Here is a 15,816-nt window from a genome sequence, read left to right on the forward strand (position 1 = left end):
GAAATGGCCTCAAGTTGTGCCAGGGGAGGTTTAGATTGGATATTAGGAAAAATTTCTCTACTGAAAGGTATTGGAACAGGCTGCCCAGGGAAGTGGTTGAGTCACCATCCCTGGAGGTATTTGAAAGACGTGTAGATGTGGCGCTTAGGGACATGGTTTAGTGGTGGACTTGGCAGTGCTAGGTTAACGTTTGGACTCGATGATCTTAAAGGTCTTTTCCAACCTAAATGATTCTATGGTGTTGTGATAGAAACATGAATCAAGCCAGCGGCATGCTTTGTAGACATGCAACAGTATTTTCAGTCTAGAGCTGTGTGTTATGTTTCTTTCCCTGCTATTGTTTTCACCAGTTTATGAAGTAAACATGTCCATTTGCTGCTTATTTCTCCTCCATAACCAGAGTGATAAGGGAAATAACATTAAAATCATGCCCTTATCAGCTGTATTTATAGCATTATATTTTGGAACAGGATATGAATTGCAAAGTCGTGAAAAGAGTATTACAAATATAATAATGAATGTTGTAAATCTGTTGCCAAGGCTAGGAATGATTTCTCTTTGGGTATTTATAAGAACCTCTTTTTTTTCTTTCCCTTTTTACCATTCCTGTTTCTTACAGAAGATCCATATCTGTCAAATTTGCCTACAGATATTTAGATGTAGTAAAGGGCCTTCCATCTTTGTTTCTTACAGAAATGTAACATCAGCTCTGCCTTATTTTGCACAGCAAATGCTAAAAGATGATGCTTGCAGAGAGTGTGTCTGAGGATCATTTCAAAGCTGCTTTACATATTGATTACTTAAATTGCCATTTAATTTGCTGTATAGCAATACACAGGGCCGTAACTATTTCTCTGGCATTCTTATTGATTGCTGTAATTCTGCCTTACATTATATGCATATATGGTGTCACCATTAAATATTTATGTGCTCATGAAATGTTAATATGTCGGGTTAATGTGAAACTCAACAAAATGCATTTGCCAGAAGTGAGCAGGAATGCTGATCTGAGTGCTTCCCCTCCCCCTTACCCTTTCATTTTGCCTCTCCATTGATTTTATTACCAGTGTTTCTCTGCTGTATCTAAATCTGTGTCAAAGCAGCACCCTGCTCCAGTATGCAGATTTTATGTTTTATTATGTGAGAGATAAAACACAATAATAATAAAAAAAAAGAAGTGATCTCAGGGAGGTGTTGAGACACAGCTTTACATTGCGCTTGTGCTACTCTATCATCATTCCTACATTTGGGTATGGAAATGTAGCATTGTCCTCCATGAAAGAGACTGAAGCAGGATGACTCATCCAGAAGGCAAAGTCATATTCTCATGTTCCTTGAACAGTGGCTGCAGCAACGTAAAATGAAAATTGCAGGGGTGTTTCTTTGATTTGGTACAGCTGTTATCCAGAGATGATGTGGAACAATTACACATAATTTAAACCAAAACTTTTAGAAGGAAACATAACTCCTCTTGGCAGACTGGTGAACTTGATTCTGACACTGTCCTGTTGGAAAAGCCCAGTAAAAATTCAGAGGAGTCAAATGTTTATCATATTCCTAATGACTTTCTAAGCTTCTGTGGGAAGTCTAGGTGATTTAAAAAAAACACCACCACCACTGGAAAACAAAACAAAGTGATCATCCACTCTCATAAAACAGAGAGCAACCTTCCTTTTACAACCCTGGGTGATGGGTTGGAAGTAGAGTATCAGCTAGAGGCTGTCCTTTGTACAGTAGGACTAAAATAGATGCTTGGTGAAGAGGCTTCGGCATGCTATGTGAAGCACGTAGCTTTCCTACTTGCTTTTGGGTTTTCACTCTTTTCCCACTTTTAACCACTTCACAAAGAAGGCTTCTGCACATAAGAGAGCATGAAACAGTCACAGCTAAAATCTGGGGAGGGAGGGAAAGGTTTTGCTGCCATCCAGTGTTGCATCGGTCCTCTCGTCCACCTCTCCTCCTGGTTTTGGGTGACGTTCCAGCCTTGGAGCCTTTTGCAAAGCCTTCTTTGCTGACAAAATTGGAAGTTTTAAAGCAAATGAACAAACAAACAAACCCCAAACCAAAACCACAACCAACAGAAAAGCCAAACAAACAAAAAACATGATGAAGATGGGAGCTAAGGAGATAGGAGGAATGCAAAGCAGAGTGCTATGTATAAACACCCGTTTGTGAAGAAAATTTAGAGAGCCTCTGAGGTTCTCTTCCTCTGTCTCTCATCCTGAGGCTATGCAGCAGCTGTTCAGGATATGTTTTGTTTCTTTTTTTTAAAGTGGCAAAGTTTGTTACTGCAAATCTGTTTTGACCATTTCTTTTTTTGCCTAGCCCCTATTTTGCTCTCTTTTCAGGCTCACAGCTTCAGTGAAATCTATAGTATTTTTTGATAAGTCATTTTTTCATCTACAGTGAAATCTCTTGTTTAGTTGTAGTGCTGGGGAAAACTTTATCCCAACTGCATCTGATATGGCAGAACTTAATGGGTGTAAAAATATGCAAGGAATTCTTTTCTCCCATTTATTTTGCAGTGTCACTCAGCAGAGAATACAAAGGCTCTCCTTGAGTTGTTTTTGCAGCACTTACAGGCTTGATGCAAGAGTGATAGGTCTCTGAAGTGTTTTGCATGCAAGCACAAGTTTCTTCCATAATAGAGAAAATGCACACATTTTCTTCCTTTGTGGACTTCAGTTTGATTTTTGACACTTGACCAGCCTGAATCCAGCTATGCCTTTTTCTTTTTTTTTTTACAGTTCCTTCTAGGTGTGTTTGTGACTATAAACTGGCAAATTTGAAATGAAACTATTTCTTTTTCTTTGGCTTCTACTGCAATTTCTCCAAGCCACAGTGGTACAGAACAGTAACATTGCATAGGAATGGCAAAGCTTCCCAGATGCTCATAGAGCAGCACTGCTTCTGTGTCACTGACTGCCTCAGACATAGGTCATTTAGCTGGGGGGAAGGCTAAGGTTTATGAAAACAGAGCCTCCCCATACAGTTTTCCTGAATTCAGCCTGGTATATCTTGTAAATGTTGGATGTGGAGGACAGTACTTTAACTCATGGGTTCTTCAAACTGATTATTTTCCATCTTGATTCCTCCTTCAGATTGTGCTGGAGAACAGCAGTCGAGAAGACAAGCATGAGTGCCCGTTTGGCCGAAGTAGCATTGAGCTGACAAAGATGCTGTGCGAAATACTGAAAGTAGGAGAGCTACGTAAGTTGACCTGTTTGTTTGACCTCTAAGAACCACAGAGTGAGTTCAGTGATACTGAAAGTTTATTTCAATGCAAGAATTTCCTTCTGAGAATTGTTTCTCAGTATAGTTACATATTGAACACTGGCACTCAAAATAGCTATGTCTGTTTTTCTGTGTCTTACTAGTTCATGGGCATACCAGGGATGAGGGTGGAATAGGGGAAATGGGCAATGAGTCTTTGAATCTCTTCTATATGAAGCAGGGCAGTTGCATCATTTTTAGAGAGGCAGTTCATTTCCCATTGGGTGCTTTGGTGTAGGAGACTTCATGGTCTTACCATCCACAGGCTTGTCCACAGGTTGGTTTTAAATGAGTATCGTAATCATTCTTTGTGGGATTGCTCATCTGAACTGACACATCCCATTTTCTATTAGATATCTAAAGCTTTATCTCAATAGTAGATTACTATAGCTGTGTGATATGAAATACTGTATTTTAATGCAGAGCAAACACGCTGTCTTTTGGCTTCAATTACAGTCCCTTGACAAATTGTTAGATACTATCAAACAGAAGAGCGTGTCTGTATCTTCATTAGTCTAGAGTGTTGGTGTTTAACTCTATAAGTATATATAAACTTCAGTTACCCATCAATAATGTTATGGATCCAGCTGCAGTCTGTTTTGGCAAGCACTACCTCAAGCTTCATTTTCTTGTTGCACAAGCAGGGGGCACAACTGAGATGCTTTGTTTCTTTCAGAGACATTTTTTTTCCCTAATAAAGATTTTTCTTTTACCTTTACACCCAAGTCCATGAAATGTAATGAGAGAAGAGCAATGCAAAAGGCAGCAAGAAAGGCTGTAGGTATCATTGGTTCTTGTTCCTACTAGCTCTGCAACAGACATCAAAACCTCTGTTTTAAAAGTATGATTTGGCTGTTAATGCATCTGAAGCTTTTAAATGCAGTGTCTTGAGAGAATTTATTGACCAAAGGAAAAATCTATCTCTGTGCAATGAGTCAAGATAAAACCTGTGCATTGCTTGCAGCTTCCAAATTGTCAGTCCATATTTGACAGACCCAGATAAATGATGCAACATTTACTTTTGAATACCATCCTAAGTAAACCAGAGTTATTAAGGAGCACATTCACTATGTCTATAAATAAACAGCTTAGCAACTATTTTGGATGTATGGCAATAGTAATGTGTTGTGTAAGGTTCAGACTGTAGCAGATGTGTCTCCCTTAACATAACCTTACTACTGCAGTTGAGGTGTCTAATGCCAAATCATGCATGGTAGGTCTGTCTGAGTTTTTCTGCCGGTAAATGCAGGAGGGACATATTATCTCAACAAAGCAGTAAGCCAACTTGAATTAAGTGCTAAAGATCAATTTCATTTTTACAAAGGCACAGAAAAATATCTGAAATCCAAAATATGGCTTTGTACCTGGTATTTTTGTGTATATCCTGTCACTCCATGGGACTTGCACTGCACTTTGCTGCTAAGAAAGATGATTGATCTAGAGGTTAGCCAGGTGTCTCAGAGTTCTTCCTTGCTGTGTCATAAGAAGTCATTCAATAAATAAACCTCTTTTTTGCCACAGACGTGTTTGTTGTCCACATGCAGGGGGCTATTAGTATGTAGATGATTTGCCATGTGTGGTACAGTTCGGTCCAGTTGTTTCTAAGGGCAACAAAGCTGGTGAGGGACCTGGAGCACAAGTCTTACGAGGAGCGCCTGAGGGAACTGGGGTTGTTTAGCCTGGAGAAAAGGAGGCTCAGAGAAGACCTTATGACGCTCTACAACTACCTGAAAGGAGGTTGTCGTGAGGTGGGTGCTGGTCTCTTCTGTCAGGTGGCTGGTGATAGAACAAGATGGAATGGCCTCAAGTTGTGCCAGCGGAGGTTGACATTGGATATTAGGAAAAACTTCTTTACTGAAAGGGTTGTCAGGCGTCGGAACAGGCTGCCCAGGGAAGTGGTTGAGTCACCATCCCTGGAGGTATTAAAAAAGCGCATAGACAAGGCACTTTAGGACATGGTTTAGTGGTACGGTTGACGGTTGGACTCGATGATCTTAAAGTTCTTTTCCAACCTAAATGATTCTATGATTCTAACTTCTGCAGATGGCTCCTTCCATGTTTTAACTTTTTCATTATCTGGTCTTTTAAAGTGGGGACTGTGAATAAAATAAGAGGATTTAGAATGGTGGCTCAGTTACCGTATGAAGAAAAATACAAAAGGAAAGCTATTTTTGCTATCTTAGTTTTAGGAAGAAAATGAATTTGTCATTTTTTTAATTTGTTGTCTGGGTGTGTTTTTTTGTTGGTTGGTTGGTTTTTGTTTGTTTGTTTGTTTTTTGTTAGTGTAGCTCTATGGTTTGGAAGTATGGGGTTAGAAAAAAACTGAAGAATTCCCCAAGGATAGCTCTGACTAAGGGATGGTACCTGTTAATGTTCTGAAGCCACTTGCTTTGATGTTATCAAAACTGCGGGGATGCTACATGTGCTGGTTTGCAGCAGGCTCCCGTGGTGTTCTTTCATAGGCGCGTGATGTTGCACAGAGAAGATTTGATGCCGAGAAGTGCACTGGTGCTTCTGTTGATAGAAACCAGATGTAGCACGACTGACTTCTGCAAAGTCATGTTAATCTACACCCACAGAGCATCTGTCTCTGGATGCGGCAATAAGGTTGCGTCGTAGCCTTATATTCACAGGGGACAGAGCTAAGGTTACCTCTAGCTCATCTTGACGATTCACCTGTTCCCCAGTAAGTTTCCTTAATGGTTTTTTTTATGTGGAACTCTAGTTGTCATTTAAAAAGGCTATAATAAAATACACCTTTAAAATAATGTGCAGAAACCAGATTTCTTGAAAATGGCTGTCGCAGATGTGCATCTTAAATGACCTGTGATGAGCAATATATTTTGTTGAGATGTGCAAACTAGAACTGACACCTTAGGAGAATGTATATTCAGGTTTATTCTTCACTTGAAAATAAATACTGTATCGCTGAATAGGATCAGACATCTTAAAATCAGTAGTTACAGCTTAAGGCAAAGGTGTCCCTGGTAGTTTGTATGTGATAGGTTTCAAAATATGGTTTTAGGCTGCCAGTGTTTCTTTAGGAATTCAAAACTTGTCATTATGGCATTGGAACACAGAACTTTTTTCCCTAACAGTTTCTGAATTGTATAATTTAAAAGCTACAATAAATGACCTTTTGCTCATGAAATATTCAGCAGTAGAAACTTTCTTAAAGTGCAGAGTAGATAAAAGCTGCTAGACTGTCCATTATTTATGAAGAGCACTTTAATGCTGATTATATTCCCCCTGCTCCACTGTATTAAATACCTTCAGGCAACAAGAAGACATTTTACCATTTCTTTTTGGTCCTTTCAAGCACGCATTCAACCCTGCAAGGACTCGCAAGAAAGTGTTAAGGGCATGCCGCCTCTTCTGCTTTTGTATTTCCCCAAATCCAGGTATTGGACTTCTTAATTCTTTGACTTTGGTTCCAAAATGTTCATGGCTTGGAAATTCATCTCTTCTTCCGCAAAACATGTAAATGTATGTTTAAAGCTTGTCTAAGTAAAGAAAGCTCAAGTGCAAGCTGTGAGTTGAGCATATGGTGACTGCTTTACAGAGGTGGACTTGCAGAGTAGAGGAGCTAAAACTTAAGAGAAAGGTTGGTGTAGTGTTTAAGTAACATGGAAGTTAGAAGGAAACATTGTCCATAAGCCTGTTCAATGAAATATCTGAATCAGGAAAGAGTGAGATACTTGACTATAAATCTTTTAATCTTGTGCTACTGTTGCTGTTAAAAAGGCATTGAAGAGAATGGCTTTCCTGAGTACTTGCCAAGGCACTCATCTTGGCAAACACGATGATAATTCTGATTTCTTCAATAAGAGCTTCCTTTGTATATCTTGGCTAACAAGATGATTTGCTTCTCATCCTCTGTGTTTTGGAGCTGACATCAGACAGTACCGCTGTTACCCAGTGGTCAGTCCTCCTCCCCCTGTAGGGTAAGGCACTTTGACACACCGCATCCCTGCCACACTGACAAGTTTGCAAAGAGCAGAAAAGATCAGGCCATTCATGTTTTCTCTGTAGTAGCTATGAAAGCTAAGGTAACCTCCATCTTCCCTCTTCTTCCTTCAGGTTTCAGTACATGACTGTTGTGGTTTAACCCCAGCCAGCAACTAAGCACCATGCAGCCGCTCACTCAGTCCCCCCCCACCCAGTGGGATGGGGGAGAAAATTGGGAAAAGAAGTAAAACTCCTGGGTTGAGATAAGAACGGTTTAATAGAACAGAAAAGAAGAAACTAATAATGATAATGGTAACACTAATAAAAATGACAACAGTAATAATAAAAGGATTGGAATGTACAAATGATGCACAGTGCAATTGCTCACCATCCGCCGATCGACACCCAGCTAGTCCCCAAGTGGCGATTCCACCCCCCCACCCCCTTCCCCCCAGTTTGTACACTAGGTGGGACGTCCCATGGTATGGAATACTCCGTTGGCCACTTTGGGTCAGCTGCCCTGGCTCTGTCCCCTCCCAACTCCTTGTGCCCCTCCAGCTTTCTCGCTGGCTGGGCATGAGAAGCTGAAAAATCCTTGACTTTAGACTAAACATTACTTAGCACCAACTGAAAACATCAGTGTTATCAACATTCTTCTCATACTGAACTCAAAACATAGCACTGTACCAGCTACTAGGAAGACAGTTAACCCTATCCCAGCTGAAACCAGGACAATGACATAAACGCTCAGTGGAGAAGGAATACCCCTGTTAACAGACTCCTGGCTTTGTTGGGAGGCAGTAACATTGCAGATAGATATGAAAATTAAAAACAAGATCCAAAAGGCCTTCCAGAACTAGAGGTAGTAAATTTAATGGGAGATTTGAAGTTCATTAAAACTGAGTATTTGTCATAAGTAAGAATTCGAGCTCAGCATTTTGCATAAGTAGCCTTAATCCTCTCAGATCTGTGCCTACAGTGCCCAGTTCTCTGTACCTGTGCTCAGCATGTGGCACTGTTCCTACCCTCAAAACCCCTTCAAACTCTCATTCCTGGTAGAAAGTGATACTTGACTGTGTTACCTGATTTATGCAGAACTGGTGCAGCTTCCCAGGCTTGTTGCCTTATTTCCCTACAGGTTAAACTGAAATTGTTTACTGTTGAAGCTGGTGAAGAGGTTTGTAGCTGATAGAGGAATGATAAATTAATGCTGTGTGCACTGAGGAAAGACAGTGCTGCCAATGGAGGAGTAGTCTAAAGATGTTCATAAGCCAATATAATTGCATGTCTGAAGTTATTCTATAATCAAGGCTTGTCAGATTTCAAGTATTTTTCACTGTATTTTTGAGCAGGACACAGATGTTCAACTGCCAATGTTCGTATTTGATTGTTTTGATGGGTAGTGTTCAGGGGCTTTTGCAAAAATCTGCACTCAAGCTTTATGACAGACCACAGGGGTATATGCCACATGTCAGATACCTGGATTGTCCTAAAGCTTCTATCGGATAAACAGCTTCTTCATTGGGTTTTCTTGCTTTTCTGTCATGGGGAATTTAATTGTCACAGGGTTTTGTTAGACTTGATTAATTTACAGGATTTTTTGCCTTGAAAGAGAAAATCTAAATGCCAATGTATTCTAATGCCCTTGATGCTGTTTACACATGTTCTTGGTATAAATTTCTCATTGCAATTATTGCCCAGGTTGCAGAGTTGAAGTGGTCCAGAAATTCTTACATTATTGTGCCTTTATCAAATAGAATGTGCTAGGCATTAGAATGTATACAGTGATATTCATGGTTGTGCCCGCTGAGATGAAGGTAATCAAATCTCATGCTTCAAGGAGTAAGCTGATCGCTGCAAGGGTCAGAAAGCACTTTTTTGTCTTTGCACAATTTTTCCTCTGCATTGCACAATCCATAGCACGCAGTGTAGTTTGTGTCTGTTGGTCTTTCCCTGAAAGCATATTGGTCACTGCAGGATCAGCATTCCAGACCTAAGGGCTCGCCCCGTTTGATTTTTGTTTTGCTACAGCAAATCCAATATTTTTGTAACTTGAGTGTCATATTTTAAATTTTTTTCCCCTTGCTTGAAAGCGAATTGCCTTTTCACCCTCCTCTTCCTACTCCTTCTCATAAATTAAAATAGAATAAAGCCCCAGAAATAGTAAATAAAATTAGTTAAGGGAAGTTTTACTGTTCTCACATTTCTTCTTGCGATTTCATTTTCTGGAGGCTGAAGCATTTTACGAGCCAGGAAATGTTTGTTAGGAAGTTGAAAAACTTTTCTGGCCAAAAAGGTATGTAGTGAAAGGTAGCAATTTTCTGTTTCATTCTGAACTTTCATCCTAGCTTTAGAATGTAATAAAATAACTAAAAAGAAATTCTAACCTCCTTTGTCTTAGTTTTTTACTGCATTCATTCTTACATACCCACTTTTTTATCTTCTTGCCCAAACCATCACCACACCAGATAACTCCCAGTCACAGCAAAAATTAAGCAGATCTTGAATGAAGGCTAGAAGATAAGCAGCATTTGAAAACAATTTCTGTAGTAGTGAACAGAGGAAAAAAATACCTAACTTAATCCATATTGATCTTGAGTTTTAAGGGTTCCTTTAGAAACATTACTAGCAAATTAGCCATTCCTGACTATAGGGACATTAAATACGCTTGTCCTTCTTGATGCAAAGCTAGTAACTTCCTGAGTGGTCTGAATTGTACTTTTCTTTTGTATGATAGCAGAATCTTACTTTATCAAAAAGTCTTCTCTTTCTGTTTGCTGGCACAGTTTTGCAGGAGAGGCAGAATGAAACTTTCTTTTTCTAGAGAGATACTAATTTCTTTGCAATTAACCTCTTCTTGCTCTAAAATTCTTAGTCTCTTCAGGCTTATGGTAAACTGTGAAGTCTCTACAAAATATCTACTGTAATCTATGAGAATATGAGCAAGGGACCTGCAGACACAAAAAGATGTTTCATTTTTACCTCTGAGTGACAGTGAGACAGATTTTGGAATGTTACTTTCTACACATGGTACTGTTGGCTTCAAAATTGGTACGATGTTGACTTCTGTGTCAGTTAGCTGGACACCCTGGTCTATCTAATATCCTCTTGTGTTTTTTCCTGTTGTCTACAGCCATATGTCTGCTCTTTGATCTCTTTGGAGCAGGGATCATAACTTGTTTTGTATGGGCAAAGTGCTTAACCTTACTGTGTCCTGGGTGAAGAATTCTTTAGCTTCTTTAAAATTACATTTACTGAATTTTCAATATTATTAATAATAACAAAAAGCATGAGGGGTGTGTGTGAACTCAAAAAACACTTAAGGGCAAGGAAGAGATGTGGATGTAAGGGATATTTTTAGAAACTGATTAATGTATCCAAAAGACAACAAAGAGGTAACTTGATTCAGTGTGGAGAGCTCTTTCATCTGGTAATGAAAGGGATAGGAAGAATCAAGACCTGGAAGTTAAAACCTGTTAAATTCAAACTAGGAGTAAGTTATAAGCATTAGCTGTGAGGGTGCTGAACTAGAGTATGAGCAGAATAGAAAGCTGAAGAATGATGAGGAGGAAAAAAAATAATTCTTGATGTTGATTTCCTGAGATTACTGGAAGCTATAGGTTTGGCAAATTTGATGGCATGGTAGAATAACAGCTGTAACTTGTTTCAGTATGGTTACTGGAACCCAATTCTAGGATTTTAAATTCCTTTTTTTTTTTTTTTTTTAATGGACTATAATAGATTATGTAGTAACTTAAAAGTCTGGGCAGATGTGTCAGTAAACAAGAAACATTAAAATATTTTGGATTATTGCCATAGGAAAAAGTATGGATAAAATAAAATCTGCAAAATATCTCCCATTTTGAAAACTCTGCATCTCTTCTGACCTTGGAGAACTTTGTTAGCTGTTCATTCTGTGTTCCACGGCACTTCTTCGTTTCCCAAGAAGATATAAGTGAACACTGAAAAATACCACAACAAACTTCCCTCTTGCACTGCCAAACATTGGAACAGACTTCCCAGGGAAGGGGTTGAGTTGCCATCCCTGGAAGTATTTAAAAGACATGTAGATGTGGCACTTAGGGACATGGTTTAGTGGTGGACTTGGCAGCGCTAGGTTTATGGTTGGACTCGGTGATCTTAAGGGTCTTTTCCAACCTTTATGATTCTGTGATTCTAATGATACCTACCTTGAAGAAACAAACAGCAGGCAAAATCTTATAAACAAAATGCAGGCTTTTGAAGTTCACTTGCAAACCTGCAAAAAGAAGGAGCGTCAGACAGCTGAGGTGTAGCCAAATGTTTGTTGCTTATCTGTAACAATTTCTGTACATTTTAAGGGTTGGTCATTGTTTAGGGACAGTTTAATGCTGAGCAGATTGAAATTAAGAGAAAAATCATCTTGGAAACCATTCTGGACCTCCTTATTTCACTTTGTGTTAATATTTTATAAATACAGATATATTAAAAGTAGCCATAGTCTCTTGTATTTTGCAGCAAGCTGTGCTTCAAATCTGAATAAGCCCTTACGGTTCCACAGCACTGCTGTGCAGCAGACTGGAAATTTTGCAGCTGCTCCTTTTAAAAGAGGCATGTAGTTGCTTGATGAATTGTACACAAAATTGAACAATGTATAAAAGCCCAGTGTTGTTTTAATGGCAACTTTAGGTCTATTTTAATGTTGCTTTGTATATTCCAGAAATGTTTGTGTTGGCAAAGCTAAAGGATTTTCAGGGTGGAAGAAAGACATGTTGCAGGTGAAGAGGTGCTTTTGGGGTTTTGGTATCTGGAAAAGGCAGACTGGTTTGGGGGTTCGAGGACAATTGCATTAGCAAGATGCCTGCTGAAATGAGAACAGCATTAACTGCTAATTCCTGTAGTTCCTGAGACAAGGCTGTACTGGCAAAATGCATGGGATTCTGGGAAACACTCGAGGCCTTGCAAAGAATACCCACTTTCTTGAGCGGTTGAATATCCTTGTAACACCCCTCTACTGAATTGGCTCTGAGGTAGTGAATGTACTGCTAATTGTCCTAGGTTGTCCCGGCACATGAAGTTCCATGGATGCTTGCAAGGCACTGGAAGCACTTCTGGATTGCTATTGACTGTGTAGTCATGTCCTCGGTCAGAAAGCTTTACTCTCTCAGACTTTTTAGCTTTGTTTATTCGAAGTAAAATAAGTACCTTTTTAAAATTTGAATCTGTGAGGGGAGCTTCTGAGCTTCAGAAGTATTTAAAATTCAAGTTACCAGGCTTCTGAGAGAGAAGATCAGGCAGAATGCCCTGACACAGTACTAACCAGGGGTAAGGCAGGCACTGAGTACAGCTTAGTTGCATCTACCTGTAGCTTTTCTCTGGTTAACACACGCTGCTTCTCCAACCATGCACTGTGCATTGTAAACACTCTGTTTGTGTTTATTCAGGGAGCCACAAGGCTTCCTTCTGTTGCTTGGTGGACCAAACAGATGAATACAGGTGTTGTCAGAAAAAACACCAGAGCAGGGAGTAGTTAACTTTCATCATAAAATTGTAACTTTTGTCATAATTTTGACATCACCCAATACTGTGGAAAGCTACTTTAAATTGACTGATCATGTACCACTTGAAACTGGTGGAAGAACTGTTTTCATGGAGAGGTTATATGTGGCCATCCATCATTCCTGATCAATTAAAAAGGGCATGTCCTTGATTTATTTTTTTGCAAGAGTGTCTTCTCAAAGAGTTGATCAAAACAACAATGAAAACAGAGTCATGAGAGCCTGAGTTCTTAATATATTTTCTTTAAATTACTTGTTAGTAACTAGCTGTGTTTAATTGTAAAACACGATCAAACTGCCCTTAATGTACTTTGTTGTAAATCTTTACCAGTAAAGCTCTGTCTTTGCAAGTAAAAATAACGCTAATGGTGAGTAACGTGAAGGACTGGAGCTGTGCTGTGAAAGTGACACAGGTTTTTAACATTGGGTTACTGATGTTATGTACGTGTTGAAATACCATAGAGTTGTAGAATGGTTTGGGTTGGAAGGGACCTGAAAGATCATCTGGTTCCAACCCCCCTGCCATGGGCACGGACACCTTCCACTAGAGCAGGTTGCTCAAAGCCTCATCCAACCTGGCCTTGAACACATCCCGGGATGGGGCATCCACAGCCTCTCTGGGCAACCTGGTCCAGTGCCTCCCCACCCTCACAGTGAAGAACTTCCTCCTTACATCTAATCTAAATCTACCCTCTTCCAGTTTAAAGCTATTACCCCTTGTCCCACCACTACATGCCCTTGTAGAAAGTCCCTCTCTGGCTTTCCTGTAGGGCCCCTTTAAGTACTGGAAGGCTGCTATAGGGTCTCCCTGGAGCCTTCTGTCCTCCAGGCTGAACAACCCCAACTCTCTCAGCCTTTCTTCATAGGAGAGGTGCTCCAGCCCTCTGATCATCTTCGTGGCCCTCCTCTGGACTCGCTCCAACAGGTCCATGTTGTTCTTGTGTTGGGGACCCCAGAGCTGAATGCAGTACTGCAGGTGGGGTCTCATGAGAGTGGAGTAGAGGGGGAGAATCCCCTCCCTAGACCTGCTGGTCACGCTTCTCTTGATGCAGCCCAGGATACAGTTGGGTTTCTGGACTGCAGGCGCACATTGCCAGGTCACGTTGAGCTTCTTGTCAACCAACACCCCAAAGTCCTTCTCCTCGGGGCTGCTCTCAGTCCATTCTCTGCCCAGCCTGTATTCGTGCTTGGGATTGTCCTGACCCATGTGCAGGATCTTGCATTTGGCCTTGTTGAACTTCATGAGGTTTGCACGGACCCACGTCTCAAGCCTGTCAATGTCCCTCTGAATGGCATCCCTTCTTTCCAGGGTGTAGACCACACCACACAGCTTGGTGTCATCAGCAGATATGCTGAGGGTGCACTCAATCCCACTAGTCCATGTCACTGACAAAGACATTAAACAGTGCCGGTCCCAATACTGACCCCTGAGGAGCAGCACTTGTCAATTGTCTCCACTCGGACATGGAGCCCGTTGACCACACCTCTTTGAGTGCAACCAGCCAGCCAACTCCTTATCCACCGAGTGGTCCATCCATCAAATCTATGTCTCTCCAATTTAGAGACAAGGATGTCGTGCAGGGCAGTGTCACATGCTTTGCACAAGTCCAGGTAGCTGGTGTCAGTTGCTCTTCCCTTATCCACGAACACTGTAATCCTGTTATAGAAGGCCACCAGATTTGTCAGGCACAGTTTGCCCTTAGTGAAGGCATGTTGGCTTTTGCCAATCACCTCCCTATTTTCCATGTGCCTTAGCATAGTTTCCAGGAGGATCTGCTCCATGATCTTGCTGGGCACAGAGAGGAGACTGACTGGCCTGTAGTTCCCCAGGTCTTCCTTTTTTCCCTTTTTAAAAATGGGGGTTATGTTTCCTCTTTTCCAGTCAGTGGGAACTTCCCCAAACTGCCACGACTTCTCAAATATGATGGATAGCGGCTTAGCCACTTCATCCGCCAGGTCCCTCAGGACCCGCAGATGCATCTCATCAGGTCCCATGGACTTGTGCACCTTCAGGTTCCTTAGATGGTCTCGCACCAGCTCTTCCCCTACAGTGGGTGGCTCTTCATTCTCCCAGTCCCTGCCTTTGCTTTCTGCGACTTGGGCAGTGTGGCTGGAGCACTTGCCAGTGAAGACTGAGGCAAAAAAGTCATTGAGTACCTCAGCCTTCTCCATATGCTGGGTAACCAGGTCTCCTGTTTCCTTCCAGAGAGGGCCCACATTTTCCCTAGTCTTCTTTTTATCACCAATGCACCTACAGAAGCTTTTTTTGGTTGCCCTTGACATCCCTGGTCAGTTTTAATTCGATCAAGGGCTTTAGCTTTCCTAACCTGATTCCTGGCTGCTCAAACAATTTCTCTGTATTCCTCCCAGGCTACCTGTCCTTGCTTCCACCCTCTGTAGGCTTCCTTTTTGTGTTTGAGTTTGTCCAGGAGCTCCTTGTTCATCTGTGCAGGCCTACTGGTGTTTTTGCCTGACTTCCATCCATCGCTTTCATTTCTGTTGAAATGCTTGCTAATGAAAAGCTTAAGAAAATTAGCTTCTAACAATTAGACTTTACTTGCCCTTCTTGAAGAAGCGTAGATTAGTGGGAACTGTGACAGGAGAAAGCTGTAGACCCTCAGGCCTTTTACAGACCTTATTGATGTTCACTTTCAGTGAGAGTTTTTTAACAGTGCTGGCTAAGTAAAATAAAAACAGGAGTCTGCGGGGTTATATTTTGCTCTGTTCCATGAAGAAGGGGTTCAAAAAGTGAGTACAGTCACTCCTGAAACTGCCTTTTCAGCTTTACTTCTTTACTCCATTTGTGGCATTCTCTATTCCTGGATTAGCAGAAACTTTGCATAAATGTTTAAATGTCGTGAATGCATTTTCATGGTTTATTTATATGTTACAAGGAATTCCATTCCTTGTTTCATAACGTTTCTGGTCTCTTTGTGCTGAAGTTTAACCATGGCTATCTTTTGTGAATTGAAGAATAACTTTAGTGTAATTTTTAAATATAAAGCTTTAATAGCTGTGAGTAAGGGAGAGGGAAGGGGATTCTTAATTTTGGGAGAGG

General features: G+C 40.8%; 1 protein-coding gene across 4 annotated transcripts in view; it reads left to right on the plus strand.

The window, feature by feature from the left end:
- The window catches only part of ELMO1 (engulfment and cell motility 1), a 322,964-nt gene that overhangs the window by 156,702 nt on the left and 150,446 nt on the right, over positions 1 to 15,816 (plus strand). For all 4 annotated transcript variants that reach the window (XM_075056741.1, XM_075056732.1, XM_075056760.1 and 1 more), the window contains one exon: positions 3,102 to 3,210. In XM_075056741.1, coding sequence (XP_074912842.1) covers positions 3,102 to 3,210 — 109 coding nt within the window. The remainder of the gene's footprint in view (positions 1 to 3,101; positions 3,211 to 15,816) is intronic.

The sequence above is a fragment of the Buteo buteo genome, chromosome 2 (genome assembly GCF_964188355.1).
Source record: "Buteo buteo chromosome 2, bButBut1.hap1.1, whole genome shotgun sequence".
Taxonomy (NCBI): domain Eukaryota; kingdom Metazoa; phylum Chordata; class Aves; order Accipitriformes; family Accipitridae; genus Buteo; species Buteo buteo.